Below are 17,176 nucleotides of genomic sequence, written 5' to 3' on the forward strand. Positions count from 1 at the left end.
CCCCTTGAATCGTGAACTCCTGACCCTGTTATTCCATGGTTGGTCCTACCACAGGTCATCCCAACCTCACCCTCCCCTACCACCACTGTCCCCAGGCGCTGGCGTTGAGTGGCCATGTCTTCCAGCTGAAAAGCCTTCTTAAATCAGTTTCAGTGTTGTTTCCTAGAACTCTCTGAAATGATATACAGCCCAGAATAATTCAAACAGATGTTATTCAAGGATTCCAGGTGGGGAGAAGAAAACAAAACAGAAATGGCTCGGGTCAGGGTAATATGCTTATTCGGAGAAGGCGCTGGGTGGCTGATCCCAACTCTCTGGGATGGGGGTGGTACACATCGAAGTAAGGTCGCTAGGGCAAATTTGATTTTGTGTGTGTATATGTATGTCAATCAAATTACTTTATTGATGTTTATGTTCAGATTTTGCTTCTGTTTTCATAAACGGTAGCAGCAGGAAGGTAGACAAAGTGGAAGTAACCTAACTGGGCTCCTCATTGCCATCCTGCAAAGAGAGCCTGGCATCTCTGCTTACAACCAAGGCTGGTGGCGGGAGTGGGGTTAGGATGCTCTGAACTGCCCTTAATCAGTTAAGTGGATCACTACGGAGATACTCCCCAGGAGTCAAACCGAGGAACAATGACTTAGAAAACCCTGTTACTCAAAAGTCGGTAATATCTTGCTTGCATGTATTTCCTTTATATTACATTGAGCGCTGAGGTCTGTGCTCAGCTGTGGAGGGGAAGAGGGGTAGGAGGATATGTTTTGGGGTGACCCTGAGTGACTTCTAGGAGGCTTCCCCATAAATTCAGTCCATCTCGGGTTTTCCAGGCCCGGGATGATGAGACCCAGGTGAAAAGCTGTTTGACAAATGTGGTCCAGGTGACCCCTACCTTTCCACGCTGGCTTCTAGGTTAAGCTCAGCTGAAGAAAGATGTACCTGACTCCAAAATGAGGAGAGACATAATGAGTGTCCTGATTTAACAATCCTTATTACAGCCAGAGAAACAATTTTGGAAAGCTGGTTCGCTACTAAAAGACAGCAAGGAACAGAATAATGATTTTGTCCTAAAAAAGATTTTCCTGCAAGCGTTCCTCTTTTGTACCCTTTCACACGCAGCCTCCTCCTCCGAAGGGTGGAGTCGAGCACGGACACCAAACTGGAGTGGTTTCCTACTCCGGCATGCACCCAGCCGCCGCACAGTGACCTCCTGCTCAAGAAAAACCTGCTGAAGCTAAAGAAGGCAGGTTCAGATGCTGGACTTGATTTACACACATCCTATTTTCTTCAAAGCAACATTTCAGAAAAAGTAAATAAAAACGAGCTGTTCTATTTCTGGTTCTTCTCTAAACAGTGAAATTCAAGTTCCTGTTCTGACTGTCCTCATGCCAGTCATTTAACTTATCTGCGCCCCGGTGGCCTGTATGGAAAATGGGAAGAACATAGTGCTTCCCTCCAAGTGACTGCTGTCAAAGCAAATGAGCAAACTCGTGTCTGTAACGATGACTGTCGAACACAGGGTCCCCCCTCCCAAATGATCCTTGGACCTGACGATATTTTTACCTTGCCTAAATTGTTATGGAAAAATGATAAAGGGGCCAGGCGCAGTGGCTCACGCCTGTAATCCCAGCACTTTGGGAGGCCAAGGCATGCAGATCACTTGAGGTCAGGAGTTTGAGACCAGCCTGGCCAACATGGTGAAACCCGGTCTCTACTAAAAATACAAAAATTAAAATAAAAAATAAAAAATTAGCTGGGCATGGTGGCGCATGCCTGTAATCCCAGCTACTTGGGAGGCTGAGGCAGGAGAATGGCTCAAACCTGGGACGTGGAAGTTGCAATGAGCCAATATCACATCACTGCACTCCTCCAGCCTGGGCAACGGAGTGAGACTCCATCTCAAAAAAAAAAAAAAAAAAGAAAGAAAGAAAAGAAAAGAAAAATGATAAAGGGATGGCCAAGCATGGCAATGTTATGGGGTTAAAAAGTCCGGGTGAGAAAATCCTGCAGCTGACCGTGACCCCGCCTGGCATACATGAGAAGCACTATTAAAAGCTGGTCAAGTAAGTAGGCAGTTTAGTCTCCTTCATAGGCATGAATGAGCTCTGTGCGTTCAGTCTATCTGAAAAAAGTCAGATGTCCGCGCCTAAGAGAGTCAGCTGGTTCCCACAAGTCAAGTGGACGGTCCGTGTCCATCCTTGTCCTTGTTTTCTCCCTGTACCCAGCTGCCTCTAGCACCCAGCCTTCCTTATCTTATGCTACTCACGGCAGAGAGCAGATTGTGGAGAGCACACAGAGAGATAAGGCGATTCAGGCAGAGTGGGTAGTTGGCCTGTGGCGTGGCCCTCCCAAAACCTCTGGGTGGAGAGTGCACCGGCTGAGCCCAGAAAGCCTCATTCTTATGGACTCTCTGGGAGCAGGGCCTGAGAAACCCCTGATTCTCCAGGTGAGGAAGCCTCTTCAGGACTCATCAGAGCAAGAGAAGCACTGAGCCACCAGGAAGGGGTCGGCTGGTCTGTTCGGTGCCGGGCAAGCGCCAGGACTCAGCAAAGGCCTCTTTGCTTTCTGAGCCTCTAGTTTTTACCGGGAAAAGGTGCACCACGTTGTACCAGATGATCACTAGGGTCCTTTCCTTCCACCTCAAAACCAGCTTATTAACCAGAATTGGGAGTGTGTCTCCAATCTGAAGAATAAACTCCTGGTTCCGTTGAAAACCAGGTGATCCTTATTCTTCAGGGGATGCTGACATAGGAGACAAACAATAGGATCCTTTAAGAACTGTGGGAGCTGAGCCTCCATTCTGCAAGCCAAGCCTCTTTAGAAAAAAAAGAAAGGCCACATGAAGTAGCACATGTCACATTCATCATGGCAAAACAGCCCCACACATCCCATAAAAATTTCAGAATCCATGGGATACACAGAGGCTATTTGATTTGGACTGAAATCCCAGACACAAAAGGTTATCAGGGTACTTTGCTCTTATAAATGGCAAAAGCTTTCAAAAGCACACTGTGCAGCCCCAAGCAACTGCCAAGACATTCCGAGTGTTTGGCTTCTAGAGTTGAAGTATTTCACTTCCCCCACTTCATGTTAGCTTTCAAGAGAACATTGGGATATGTTGGGGTTTTACTTGCTAGAATGTACCTTGTTTGAAAAAACCAAGTACTTCATTCAAGAAGAAAACACCTTGAGGCTGGCATTTACCCAGCTGGGTGTGCAAGAGTTTGAGTGAACTGGTCACAGCGCAAAATAAATCAATAGCACTACTTTTCATTTTTATGAAACTCTAACAAGCATTCTCTCCTCTTGATTCTCATCCTGAGTATCAATATCTCCCTTTCACAGATGAAGAAACTGAGTCATGGGGTTTATGCAACTTGCCAAGGTCACTTGGTCACAGTGACCATATCAGGGCGTCAAAGCTTTCTGCTATGGGCCATGCGCTGTCCTCGTTACACCATTTAAAAATGCCCTGGCCCATACGGCGATGGCCACTCACACACTGTGATTTAAAATCAGGTCATAGGGTGCTGCTGGCACACCCATGGTACAGGCTGAATGTTTTTATAGGTGTCTCATATAAACAGGCTGCAATAGATGCAAGAGCTGCCAAAGTCTGAGCTGTTAGAAAACACAGACATCGCCTCAGGGAAGCACATCCGAATGATACCACCCAAAGAAGTACAAAATGGGCAAAGAGATGCTGTTGCTTCATAGAGATATGTGCTTAGACACATGGCACGAGGAAAACATAAGGAGATTTTGTACAGAGAGGTTAGATAGCTGACCACTTTGGACACCTAACTCACACAAACACAGCACAGCTTCCCAGAAACTGGGAGCCCAAGAAGAATTAACTATTCCTTTTAAAATTTAAGCATGGTGTCTCCGGCACTAGGCACCCCCATTGTTTCCTGGGTCATTGCCAGGCAGGGGCCCATCCAGGTCTCTTAAGCAGGCTAGCAGCAACGTTCTTCTGGTGAGAATGCTACTAGACCAGGCATGGCGAGAGGAGAAAAACCTACTGCACAGTTGGAAGGCTAACCAACTCCCACCGAGGGACTGTGTATATACCAAACAGTACAAGCCCAAACAGATGTGGCGCACACTGGAGCGCACCACCTTGCTGCCCAATAAATCCCCATTTTTCACAGAGCACCGGGAACATGACTCCCTGAACTGGTACAGCAACAGCAGCAGGCCCTGGCTGAGGAGGAGCCAACAATTGCCAGGGCAGGTACAACATGGCAACCACCAGGTAAGTGCTTGGAGCAGGTTTCTACAGAAATCAGGGGACAAGGATGATGAATGACCTGCCCAGGGTGGGAAGGGAGATACAGGTGGCTCAGGGTGCTGTGAGTTTCCTGAGACTCTCTTTGAGGGGCTCATATCTGCTGTCTGGCAGTCAGGAACCAGCACAGTTCTTCTCTCATTCTCTCCATGGAATGTGATAGAATGCCGATGTGCCTACCCTACATGAGGTGCAGGGGATTCAGCGGGGATCGCAGGCCCAGGCAGAGCCCAGCTTGGTCATGAGAATCACACACACACACATCAGGACAAGAGCAATGATGCCAGCAGCTGGAGCCTTGCCAGGAAGCATCCCAGGAATAACTGGAGAGCAAGTTAAGGACTTGGGGCCCTGGCAGCTGAGAATCAGCATGCTAGGGGGTAAATGACAGCAAACGAAGGCAAAAAGAGTATGGGTTTGCAGGTTTGAGAGAATAGAAAAGCCAGGAAGGAGATATAAAATGCAGGATAGGGGTCTATTTTCATCAAGGCCACCTTGAACTCCAAATCCAAGGGTCCCGTGCTTCCCCTGGACAGTTTCCAAAAGTGGTACCTTTTCAGATCAAATGAAAGTAAAGATGATTTTATTTTGCTTGAGAGATCATAAAACCTCTAAAAAATTGCCATGCAAATTGGTTGTGAATGAATCTCTCTCTCCCACAATGCTATGAAGGGGAAAGGGGGGAGGCCATAAAAGGAAAATTCCCTCTGACCATTAAGAAGGCCTTGGAGAGGTCACACAAAAACTTCCATCTGCTTTTGGTCATTAGATGAGCTGAGATGACAGAGCTGCACAGCAATCGTTCTCAGCAAGGTTCCAGCTGACACATCCACCCCCACCTTACCACACACCCCACAACTTGGGGTTTAAAGTTTTCCTCGTATTTGTTATTAGATCTTGATCTCCAGGGAATTAGGCATCTTTTGCTGTAACTTATGATACTGTATGCCATGTCTTTCGTAGACAACACAAACTGAAGTGCTGACGTGGCAAACACACAATTTATTTTTATTTTTATTTATTTATTTTTTGAGACAGAGTCTTGCTTTGTCACCCAGGCTGGAGTGCAGTGGTGCAATCTCAGCCCACCGCAACCTCCGCCTCCTGGGTTCAAGTGATTCTCCTGCCTCAGCCTCCCGAGTAGCTGGGATTACAGCCATCACCACACCCGGCTAATTTTTGTATTTTTAGTACAGAAGCGGTTTCACCATGTTGCTCAGGCTGGTCTTGAACTCCTGACCTCAGGTGATCCACCTGCCTCAGCCTCCCAAAGTGCTAGGATTACAGGCATGAGCCACTGTGCCCAGCCCAAACACAAGATTTGGTAGGTCAACGTAGCAGCCAGACTGGCTTCCCCTTGTCCTCACTCCAACCCACCTCCTCAAAAAACCTCTCTAGCTACAAGAAAATGTTTCCTCCCCTCCCTTACTGTCAACACTTTGTCAACAGGCAATGATCAGCACTGTTTGTCCCGTGACCTATGTGGACGTATGATGCTGTCTGCTTCTAAAAGGTCTTCACCCTCCATGATGGATAATGGAAAATTGAAGCCATCAAGTTCTGAGATTGAAAAAATAATGGATGGATGTTTCTATATAACACTAAAGACAGATCTGACTTCTACTGACGGGGAAGTCAGTACTATTTGTGAAAATACTCCAAAAGGACTCCAGCCCATGTCGGAGAACCATGACTAGCCGCTGGGTTGGATGAAGCTAGAAACCATCATTCTGAGCAAACTATCCAAGGACAGAAAACCAAACACCGCATGTTCTCACTCATAGGTGGGAACTGAACAATGAGAACACTTGGGACACAGGGCAGGGAACATCACACACCAGGGCCTGTTGTGGGGTCGGGGGAGGGGGAGGGGTAGCATTAGGAGAAATACCTAATGTAAATGACGAGTTAATGGGTGCAGCACACCAACATGGCACATGTATACATATGTAACAAACCTGCGCATTGTGCACATGTACCCTAGAACTTAGAGTATAAAAATAAAATAAAAAGAAATGGAGTTAACCCATCTGAATTAAGGAGAAAACAAATGTTTGCATTTGTATGCCAAAAAATATAGGCATTCATAAAAATTAATAAAAAATAGAGGCATTCTCATTTCTTCATGGTCTCAAAGTTTCTTCTACCACCTGTCATGTTATTGCATGTAGTTTGATGACTAACAATTCTATTCGCGTTAGGATACTTGGGATGCCTCAATGCATGCAACAAAGACCAAAGAGCTATGCTGGCTGCCTCATGATGTCCCCAGGAAGTCTACTGATAGATTGTTTTTGCTTTCAAGGTATCTTTTTCTTGTGTGGTCTGTTGACTCTGAGAAGGTTTTTTCTTTTGTCATCTTGCCTTTTCCTTTCCTATTGGAGGACAGCAGGTGGTGGGTGTTCCTGGGCTATGCACTATCACTTAGGAGTGAGGAAGTAGAAGGATGATCAGAGGTCCATGCCCAAGAGTGGTGCTTTTCAAATGTGCCCTTGCCTGAAGGGTGATTAACATTTCTTATGAGTTTTATCCATTTCATTTGCCTTCCTCTCTTCTCTAGCAGAATTGAAAATGTTTCAAGAGCATTCCCCTGGATAACTGGAACAAGATGAGGATGCCCACTCTCACCACTTCTATTCAACATAGTACTGGAAGTGCTAGTCAGAGTAATCAGGCAACAGAAAGAAAGTAAAGGCATCCAAATAGGAAACGAAGAAGTCAGACTCTCTCTCTTTGCTGCTGATATGATTCTATGGCTAGAAAACCCCGAAAAACTCCACCAAAAGGCCCCTAGAACTGACAAATGACTTCGATAAAGTTTCAGGATACAAAATCAATGTGCAAAAATTAGTAGCATTTCTACATTATTTCACACCAATAACGTCCAAACTGAGAAACAAATCAATAACACAGTTCCAAAGTGCTGGGATCAGGCGGGCAGATCACCTGAGGTCAGGAGTTCAAGACCAGCCTGGCCAACATGGCAAAACCTCATCTCTACTAAAAATACAAAAATTAGCCAGGCATGGTGGTGCGTGCCTGTAGTCCCAACTACTCAGGAGGCTGAGGTTGTAGTGAGCTGAGATTGCGCCACTGCAATCCAGCCTGGGCGACAGAATGAGACTCTGTCTCAAAAAAAAAAAAAAAAAAAAAAAACACACACACACAGTTCCATTTGCAGCAGCCATTAAAATATAAAATACATAGGAATACAGCTAACCAAAGAGGTGAAAGATCTCTACAATGAGAACTATAAAACACTTCTAAAAGAAAACATAGATGACAGAAACAAATGGAGAAACATTCCATGCTCATGGATTGGAAGAATCAATATTATTAAAATGCCCATACTGCCCAAAGCAATCTACAGATTCAGTGCTATTCCTATCAAACAACCAATGTCATTTTTCACAGAACTAGAAAAAACTCTTCTAAAATTCATAGGGAACCAAAAAAGAGCTTGAATAGCCAAAGGAATCCTAAGCAGAAAGAACGAAGCTGGAGACATCATATTACCCAACTTCTAACTATACTATAAGGCTACAGTAACCAAAACAGCATGGTACTGGTACAAAAACAGGCACATATACCAATGGAATAGAAGAGAGGACTCAGAAATAAAGCCACACACCTACAGCCATCTGAGCATCAACAAAGTTGACAAAAATAAGCAATGGGGAAAGGACTCTCTCTTCAGTAAATGGGGCTAGGATATTTAGCTAGCCATACGCAGAAGAATGAAACTGGACCCCTACCTTTCACCATATACAAAAATTAACTGAAGATGAATTAAGGATTTAAATGTAAGACTTCAATCATAAGAATCCTAGAGAAAAGCCTAGGAAACATCAATCTGGACACTGGCCTTGGGAAAGAAAGTCCTCAAAAGCCATTGCAACAAAAACAAAAATTAACAAGTGGGACCTAATTAAACTAAAGAGCTTCTGCACAGAAAAAGAACCTATCAACAGAGTAAACAGACAACCTACATAAATGGGAGAACATATTTACAAACTATTCATTCAACAAAGGTCTAATATCCAGAATCTATAAGGAACTTAAACAACTGAACAAGCAAAAAAAAAACAAAAACCATATTTAAAAATAGGCAAAATACATGAACAGACACTTCTCAAAAGAAGACATACAAACATGAAAAAATGCTCCATATCACTAATCATCAGATAAATGCAAATCAAAACCTCAATGAGGTACCATCTCACACCAGCCAGAATGGCTATTACTAAAAAGTCAAAAAACACATGCTGGAGAGACTGTGGAGACAAGAGAACACTAATGCACTGTTGATTGGAATGTAAATTAGTTCAGCCACTGTGGAATGCAGTTTGGAGCTTTCTCAAAGAACTTTAAACAGAGCTACTAATTTGACCCAGCCATCCCACTACTGATAGTAGTATCTATCCAAAAGAAAACAAATCATTTTACCAAAAAGATATATGCATTCACATGTTCATCACAGCACTATTCACAATAGCAATCGTGATTCCATGTCCATGTCTATTGGACATGGAATCAACCTAGATGCCCATCAACAGTGAACTGGATAAAGAAAATGTGTTACATATATACTATGGAATACCATGCAGCCATAAAAAGAATGAAGCCATGTCCTTTACAGCAACGTGGATGCAGCTGGAGGCCATTATCCTAAGTGAATTAATGCAGAAATAGAAAACCAAATACTGCATGTTCTCACTTATAAGTGGTAGCTAAACATTGGGTACTTGTGGACATAAAGATGGCAACAACAGGTACTGAAGACTACTGGAGGGAGCAGGGAGCCAGGGATAAGGACTGAAAACCTAACTATTGGGTACTACATCAGTACCTGGGTGATAGGATCATTCATACCCCACACCTCAGTATCATGCAATATACCCAGGTAACAAACCTGCACATGTATCCCCTGAATCTAAAATAAAAGTCGAAAAAATTAAAAGAATACAGCAAATTTACTTTTCAGCTATGTCTCATGCAATGTACGAAGTGTTTACGTAACTACTGTACATTCAGAGAACTGAATTTAGAACCTGTCTGACTGTAAATCTGATGGATTCTAAAAGCAACAAAGCTTCTTAGAAATGCTTGGGGCAGCCTACCATCTGACTGGATTGAGAAAGGCCTGGAAGGTCATCTCCTCAGGGTTTTCTTGGAAACATATCACTGGAGGGGTGTGTCCCCCAACACCATTTCCAGAAAATCTTTCAGGTTTACTGCAAGGTCGATCATAGCCACTTAATTTTCATAGACAACCTCTATTTCAAATATTTCCCTTTGCGTCTTCATGTACCATTGATACACTCCCAAAACAAGTATAACTATTATGTAGCCAATAAAATTTAATTTAAATTGTTTATGTCATGGCAAAATGCTTATGTTCACGTGAAAACAATCAGAATAGAAAACTATAAATGGTACTACCTCAAACATGTGAAAATGCACAAAAAAGATTTAAAAGCTGGAAAATACCTTGTGTTAGTTAAGATATGGAGACAAGGCGGCCTTACACACTGTAGATGGGGAGGTTAACAGGCATAGCTTTTTTAGCCCCCAATTTGGCAGCATCTATCAATATTTCAAACAGGTGTGCCTTTACCCAGGAATCCTAATAATCCCTGACCTAGAAAATCTTGAAATGTACATAAAGATATACAGATAAGGAAGTTAATACAAAAACTGTAACAGTCAACTCAATAGATTATTTATTAATAGGGATGGGTTAAATAACGTCCTATTTGTACTTCTGAATAATACTCTGTAGCCTTTAAAAATAAAGAAAAAGATATGTCATTAAAAATCCATGCCATATTAAGTTGCTAAATAATATACATAAAATGAGTTCAGTTTTTGTTTTTATTTTTTAATTTAATTTTATTTTTTTGAGACAAAGTCTTGCTCTGTTGCCAGGCTGGAGTGCAGTGGCAGGATCTTGGCTCACTTCAACCTCCGACTTGCTGGTTCAAGTGATTCTCCTGCCTCAGCCTCCTGAGTAGCCAGGATTACAGACATGTGCCACCATGCCCAGCTAATTTTTATATTTTTAGTAGAGACAGGGTTTCACCATGTAGGCCAGGATTGTCTCGAACTCCTGACCTCGTGATCCGCCCGCCTCGGCCTCCCAAAGTGCTGGGATTACAGGCGTGAGTCAGTGCACCTGGCCTTAGTTTTTAAAAGTGTACATATGTGTGTGTATATGTAAATGCGCCAAAAATGACTAGCAGAACATGCCCCATGGTTATCAGTCATTACCTCCTGAGAAAGGTGGAGAGTTATGGGATGCTTTTGGCTACAACAGAAAAACTAGCTCAGTTTGCTTCATCTGGTAATGGTTTCATGATCTCACACATGTTCAAAAACAGACTCTTCTTTGTGTAATTCAGAAAGTCAAGGGCACCACAGAGACCTCCCTGCCCCCTGCCCTTCTTCACCTTTGCATTCTTCCGCAGGTCAGCTGAGACCTGGCCCAGCCCCTCTGGTGGCTGATGGCTGCCCAGTTTGCAGGCATTATGGCCACATATCACAGTATCTAGTGGAAGGAAAGGACTGTTTCCTTCCTTGTCTCTTTTGAGAGCAGGGAAACTTTCCCAGAAGCCTCCCAGTGGCCCACCCTCACATTTTATTGGCTAGAACAGGGTCCACATGCTCACCCTGAGCCAGTCACTGGCAAGGGCAGCAGCCCCACCCTCACCAGGGTTGAGTGGCCAATCTGATAAACCTCCAGAGGCAGGTGTGGGTTGGCAGTCTACTGTACAAAATCCAGTTTCTGCTAGGCAAATAAAAGATAGGGCGATGATTATGGGTAGGCCACAAGGATGAAGGGAATTTTTTTTCTTTCTACTACAAATGGTTCTGTGCTATTTGAAAATTTTTACAAGATTATATCCATGTGCTTTTTAAGATAAACTAATATAAAAATATTTCAATGCATAGAAAAAACACTGAACGGAAAATATATCTTGAAATTGTGGGTTTTTTTCCTTCTTTTCTATCTTTTCCAAAAACTATGTACTTTTATAAACAAAAGCCAATAATTTTCAGATGACCTTGAGCTCTTAATATTTTATCACCAAGGGACACAAATATCATTCATAAAATTGTGCATGTCATTTTTGGCTCAGAAGAGGCTAGAAGAATCACGCCACTAGGTTCTGTCACCTCGTCACCTGTCTGTCTTTAGATGGGCCTGTGTTTTCTGGAAGCCTGGATGATTTTCAGTGGTCTGGGAACATTATCTGCCACGGCCTTCAGCAAAGCAACAAAGTCCACAAATTGGGTCCTAGGGCCCAACGTCTCAGCTTCAGCCCCCACCACTGCTCCCATTTCCGTCCTGGTACTCCCATGCCTGACGATGCCTTCCTTTCCCTCTTTCGTCTCCACCCTCACCCAGGCCTGCCTTGGCTCCAGGGGTTCCTCTGCTTTTCCTTCCCCCTAAACATCAAACTGCCATTGCCATTCTCTTAGAACTTGGTTTTCAAGGTTTACTTTTAGGGAGCTGGAAGGCAAATGGTGGCAGAGAAATCGCCTTCGCAAATAATAAATGGAATCCCAAAATATATTTTAAAAAATCAGAGTGATGTTGGTTGAAGTGTTTTCAGGGCCACCCAGGTGACCCCTCCTAATATCAGGGTGAAGGACACCATTGCCTTGCAATATCCATCTCTCCTAGATGGCAGGAGGAAGCAATATCTTAGAGTGCAAAGCATAAAAGGCACCCCAGGTGAATTCCAACACGCCCGGCACTAGTTTCAAGTAACTCGTACTATGGTGGAAAGACAGATTGATGGCTTTGATCCTAGAAAGTGACCCACCACAGAATAGACCAATGCCCCTCAAAGAGGAGAGGTGTTTGTCCTCTCCACTACATTTTTAAACAGCGCTTGATTGCCGCTAGCAGTCTTGATCAACAGAACCTACAGCTTAAGTACCAAGAAAAGCTTCAGATGAAAATATCCTAGGAAGGGCTATCAACAAAGCAAACCAGAAGCCAGGGACTGCAGGAGAGGGTGGAGATAAGCATGTTCCCAATAGTTTTCCATTTTGCCTCTGATTAGCTTCCACAGCTGCCTGCCCTCCAGCCCTGGCCCGGTTCTCCACGGCCGGCCTTGGGTTTGCTGGTTAACCAAATTGAATCTCTAATTGGTGAACTACATGGAACATATTTTAGTAACCTCTTCGTCCTCCTTGCTTTCCAGCCTCCTCTCTCCTATCAACAGTAATAAAAGCAATCACTTTTGTTAGGCCTAACACGCGTCCTTTACTGGTAATTCTACAAACTTGGCAAGGTAAGCATCATTTGCACTGTTTTTCTGACAAGGACTCTGAGTCTCAGAGAGGTTAAAAGTTGCCATAGCTGAGCTGGGAGGCTACCCCAGGTCTGTCTGACTTCAAAATCTGCATTTTATTTCTTGCCAAGTCACAAGGCTCTCCATTCAAATATGACTACAGGTCAAGGTCAGCAATGTGGAAGCCCTACCAGCAACTCTCCTTTCCTGGGCCCCTTTCTGGCCACCACCCCAGAGAATGGCATCCCAGAACCTCATTTTCAGCTTACAATCCCTCTCTCTCTCCCTGCCACCTCATCTTGTTAGCTCCTCAAGGGCAGGTACAACCCATCTTCTCATTTTTGTATCATCTGGGCTCTCTATGTGGTATATGCTCAGTAAACATGCTGAACTGGATTCAGTGCATCCCAAAACCTTGCCAGCGTGCAGCATCTGGTAGCTGTGAGAAATGCAGCTCGGGTCCTCTCCCAGGTGTCCTGAGTTAGAATCTGTGTTTGACAAGGGCCCCAGGTGATTCTCGGGCACTATGATATCCAGCATCCTCCATCTCCTTATACAGTTTTTTTCATACCAGTGTAGAGGATCAACACTCTCCTTCCTATTCTGAACCATCAAATGGAACCACCCATTGTTTTAAGACTTGCAAAAGTTCAGGTGGTCTCTGGGGGAACTTTACCTAAGAAATGACTTTGCTTAAAATGCCAAGGACTCCTTAATCTCAGTTAAAGAATTCAAGTGAGAAGCAGCAGTGCCTTAAAGACTGCATTAAAAATTCCCCCTTTAAACATATGCTCATATTTAATACATGTTTATTTAGTGCCCTGAGATACTATTAATCATCATCACCTTGAGATTTAAAATAGAATTACTCATAGTTAAGTACCCCATTAGCATTCAGAAATTTCTAACCTTTGGATAGTGATCACCAACAATTCAGCTCATTTCCCACACCTATTTACTGAGCATCTATTCTGAACAAGGCCCCATCGAGATGAGATGCTGTGGGGAATATGAAATGTGACAGTCCCTGACCTCCCATCTTTGCTACAAATAGAACGAGGATCAGGAACATGCTAATCAGACACTTCTGTAAGCAAATAATGCACCAAGTACCCTATCCACTATTTAAATGTGAAATTCAATTAGATGCTTGCTATGATGCAGCCAATTAAACCGTTGGCATAAAGCAGCCAAGAATACTGAGTCACTGGGCTATTTTCAACACCTCGAAATCTGACCTCTCTTGGGAAAGAGTTGCACCGTGCATGGAATCAGCATGGGACAGTGTCGTGATCACACTGGGAGAACCAGACGATTCATGTAAAGAACAAAACACATGCTTGTTTTAAAAATTAAGAAAGAAGACTTAGCCCTTTGGGTTCTTAAGATTCAAAAGCAAGACTCTGAAAAAATGAACATATAAAGATGGTTAAATTAAAAAGTATACGCATGCCTTATTATTTTATTCTGAAGAAATTAACTTTCAGTTTTTAACCTAATAAGTTGCAGTGTTGAGTGAGCTATAAAGATTACCAAGAGTTAAGAAAGATTGTTCAAAAAAAATAAGGTGAATTCAACTTAAACATGGCACACATCAGGTTATATGTGTTATCTTTAACGATTTTCATCATTTGCATTATTAAACAGCCAGAAATTTTTTTAAAGGGCCCAAACTGTTTTAAGAGAACCAAATGAGCTTAAAAACAATTGTTGTTTTCTACATAAAGATCAATTCTTTAGTCATCATCTGAACACTCTCTCATCAGACCACTAATTAGTAAAGCCTCACTTGGTTCTTTTTGGCGTGGTTAACTCTTTGGGGGTAACGTTTTATTAATAACATATTTCCTCTAGAACGTATTTCCTTCTTTCACCTCCACAGGAGCCCCTCTGGGAAGCAGTGAGAATAAAACCGATTCTACATTTACGCACAGTGGGACAGATCAGCAAATAAATAGAGGCATCGATTTCCAAGAAGAAAACGGCTAAAAGCAGCGCATTTACAATTCTTCTAAGCCATACTCCACACATCTCTCTGTGAGACGGAAGATAATTACTGAACGTCTTTACTTTGCACACTTTATTTTTAACTAAATATTTAAGTAGACTGCTGAGAGATACCAATACTTCTACTGGTCCTGGTTTAGCGCCGTAATGAAACACTGAATTTTTGCTTTTATAAAATAGTGGCGCAGGTCAGGATAACTCTTTTAAACATTACACTATTTATTTGGGGGTTATTTTTGGCTAACTTTTTCCTTTAAGGACATCTTAGTGGCAGGAAGATGGAGCTAGTGTGTGCGCTTGAATGTGAACAGTGCCTCCCAAGGAGGGCAGCTCTGTGTTTAATGCAAGCCATAATTAGTTGGTCAATTCACTGATGGGGACCAAGTTACAGTGAGAGAGAGATGCTGGCAGAGATGTCTTGCTGGGAACTACTTTAGAACTAATTACCTGGGAAGTTCAAACAGGAAAAACCTTTCTATTAAGAAAAATAAGGTTTGGGTTCTAAATGATCAAGACGGTTTAGCTCGTCTCTGCTGATTAAGTTAATTTAATAAGTGCTCAATGTTTTACCTGTAGGAAAACAGGCTAACCACTTTAATGAAGTTGGGGTGGATGTCAAAGCAACGCGTAAAGACGAAACTCCTCTCCGGGACCCTCCTGAACACCTGTTGAACTCCAGGGCTTCTAACTTTCCGTACTAAAGCCTCCCGGACACAAGCTCGGGAGTGTTTAGACTTCGTGGAAGTGCGTGCATATATTCAAGGTTTCCATCTTGCTTAATCAACAATACTAGTTACTAATTATTTATGAATCACAGGGCTGAAACAAACTTTCTTACCTTGAGCAATTAAGGAGTGGCAAGCAGAGGAGCGGGACTGGTTCTGAATTTAGCCGGGTGGTGCCTGTCCCTTCCCTGGTTACCGACCTGCCCAGCTCTTTAGAAAGGTCAAAGGTGCGTCCCTCCTCGGCTGGGAAAGGGGCACATCTCCCAACAAAACCATACGCATACATCCAACCTGGGGAGCTCCGGAGTTGGGGTGGGGGGCCGGCAGCGACGTGAGGAGCCAGGCTGCACGCTGTCTGCGCGCACGGGGGTTGGGGGCACCGACTCCGCACCCAATCCGGCCCGGAACCAATTCCGACCCAGGGACTCCGAGAGACCGCGGGCCCAGGGCGCGCACGCCGCACTCTCCGGGGGTCCAGGACGCCCGACGTTTCGGAGGGTAGCGCGATGGGTCTCGAAGACAACCACGGGCAATCCCCAAAGCTGTTGCCCTGGGGCACGATCCTTCTCCACCTTGTCGGACACCCCGAGGACCCCCAAATTCCGAGGCTCGGATGCCCAGTCCTCTGTCTTCTGCGTCGCGACGCGCCCGGAGCCCACCGGCCCAGCGATTGCTACCTCCTGCAGGACGCGAAGCCCCCAGCGGCCTGACTGTGGAGGGGAACCCACCTCTCCGCGCCCCCGCGTCCGGGGTCCCCGGTGCCGCGCAGCCTCGCGCCTGAGCGCCCCTCCGCCCCCGCGCGTCCTCCACGCTGGCGAGCAGGTGACCGAGTCCTGCGACCCCGCGCGCACGTACTACCCACCCTGGGTCCCCCGCGCCCCTAGGCGCGGCCCCTTACCTCGGAGCGGGCCGGAGCGGCCCCGCGGGGCCGGGCGCGGACTGGGCCGGGGAGACGCGCCTCCCGCCGCCGCTGGGAGACGAGGCGGCGAGCGGGCGCGGCGAGCTCCTCCCGGGCGGCGGCGGGAGGCGCTGCTCTAGCTGCTGCCGCCGCCGCCGCCGCCGCGGCTGCGGGTCTCCGGGCTCCGCGGCCGCCGCTCCTGGGCCGCAGCCGCGCGGGTCCCTCGGCTCCTGCGAGAGGCCGGCTGCTCGCGCGGCAAACTCTTCCGCACGCAGAGCCGGCGGGGAGAGCCGCCTCCGCCTCTGCCTCCTCCCCTGCCTCCTCCCTCCACCCTCCTCCCTCTCCACCTCCCCCTCCTACCCCCACCCTCCTCCTCCTCCCCTCGCCTGCCTCCGCCTGCGGGGTCTCTCCTGGCCCCGACCCAGCCTGGGACAAGCACCCCGCGCGCGCCGCAGGCAGACGGACCCCCGGACCCCTAGACCCCCGGCTTCCCTGGGCGGCGCAGACACCCGCGAGTCCCCAGGCCGCCGCCGCCTCTGCTGGGCTGCCAGGGACGCGCGGCGGGGTCGGGCCTGGGGCGCAGGGTCGGGGTTGGGCGCCGGGGCTGGGGGAGTGGGGGTTGTGCTTCCAGGTGAGCCGGCCCAGAGGAGAGGCAAGTGGACTAGAGGCTGCCAGCCGAGGTCCCATTAAAGTTGTCACTCGGGGGGAATAAGGAATCTGCCGCCCCCGCCTAGTGTAGACCCTCGCAGTGCGGGCCGCCACCCTGCTGTCCCGCGCAGGGGGTGAAGGGGGACGAGCACGCGACTGTCACCCCCTCCACACTGTCCTCCAGGGGCAGGGTTGCGCGCAGGTCTCGACCCAGGGCACAAAGCGCGTCTCTGCGGGGACCACTGCGATTTCTCAATGAGCGGCGGGGGTGCGGCCCGGGGGCAGGTGGGAGGCGGGGGTCGGGGAA

General features: G+C 46.1%; 1 protein-coding gene across 4 annotated transcripts in view; it reads right to left on the reverse strand.

Moving 5' to 3' along the window:
- NPAS2 (neuronal PAS domain protein 2) overlaps nucleotides 1–16,495 on the reverse strand; it is a 176,650-nt gene extending 160,155 nt beyond the window's left edge. Inside the window, exon 1 of one of the 4 annotated variants that reach the window (XM_003309165.5) lies at nucleotides 16,222–16,495. Coding sequence is in view for 3 of the 4 variants with exons in the window: in XM_003309166.6 (XP_003309214.1) it covers nucleotides 15,437–15,609 (173 nt within the window). In the remaining variant the exon portion in view is untranslated. Of the gene's footprint in view, nucleotides 1–15,436; nucleotides 15,985–16,221 lie in introns of those variants that run through there. The other 3 variants (XM_003309166.6, XM_016949124.4, XM_016949123.4) reach the window with 3 other exon arrangements.
- Between the last annotated feature and the right edge of the window lie 681 nt (nucleotides 16,496–17,176).

This window comes from Pan troglodytes, chromosome 12, assembly GCF_028858775.2.
Source record: "Pan troglodytes isolate AG18354 chromosome 12, NHGRI_mPanTro3-v2.0_pri, whole genome shotgun sequence".
NCBI classification, from domain to species: Eukaryota; Metazoa; Chordata; class Mammalia; order Primates; family Hominidae; genus Pan; species Pan troglodytes.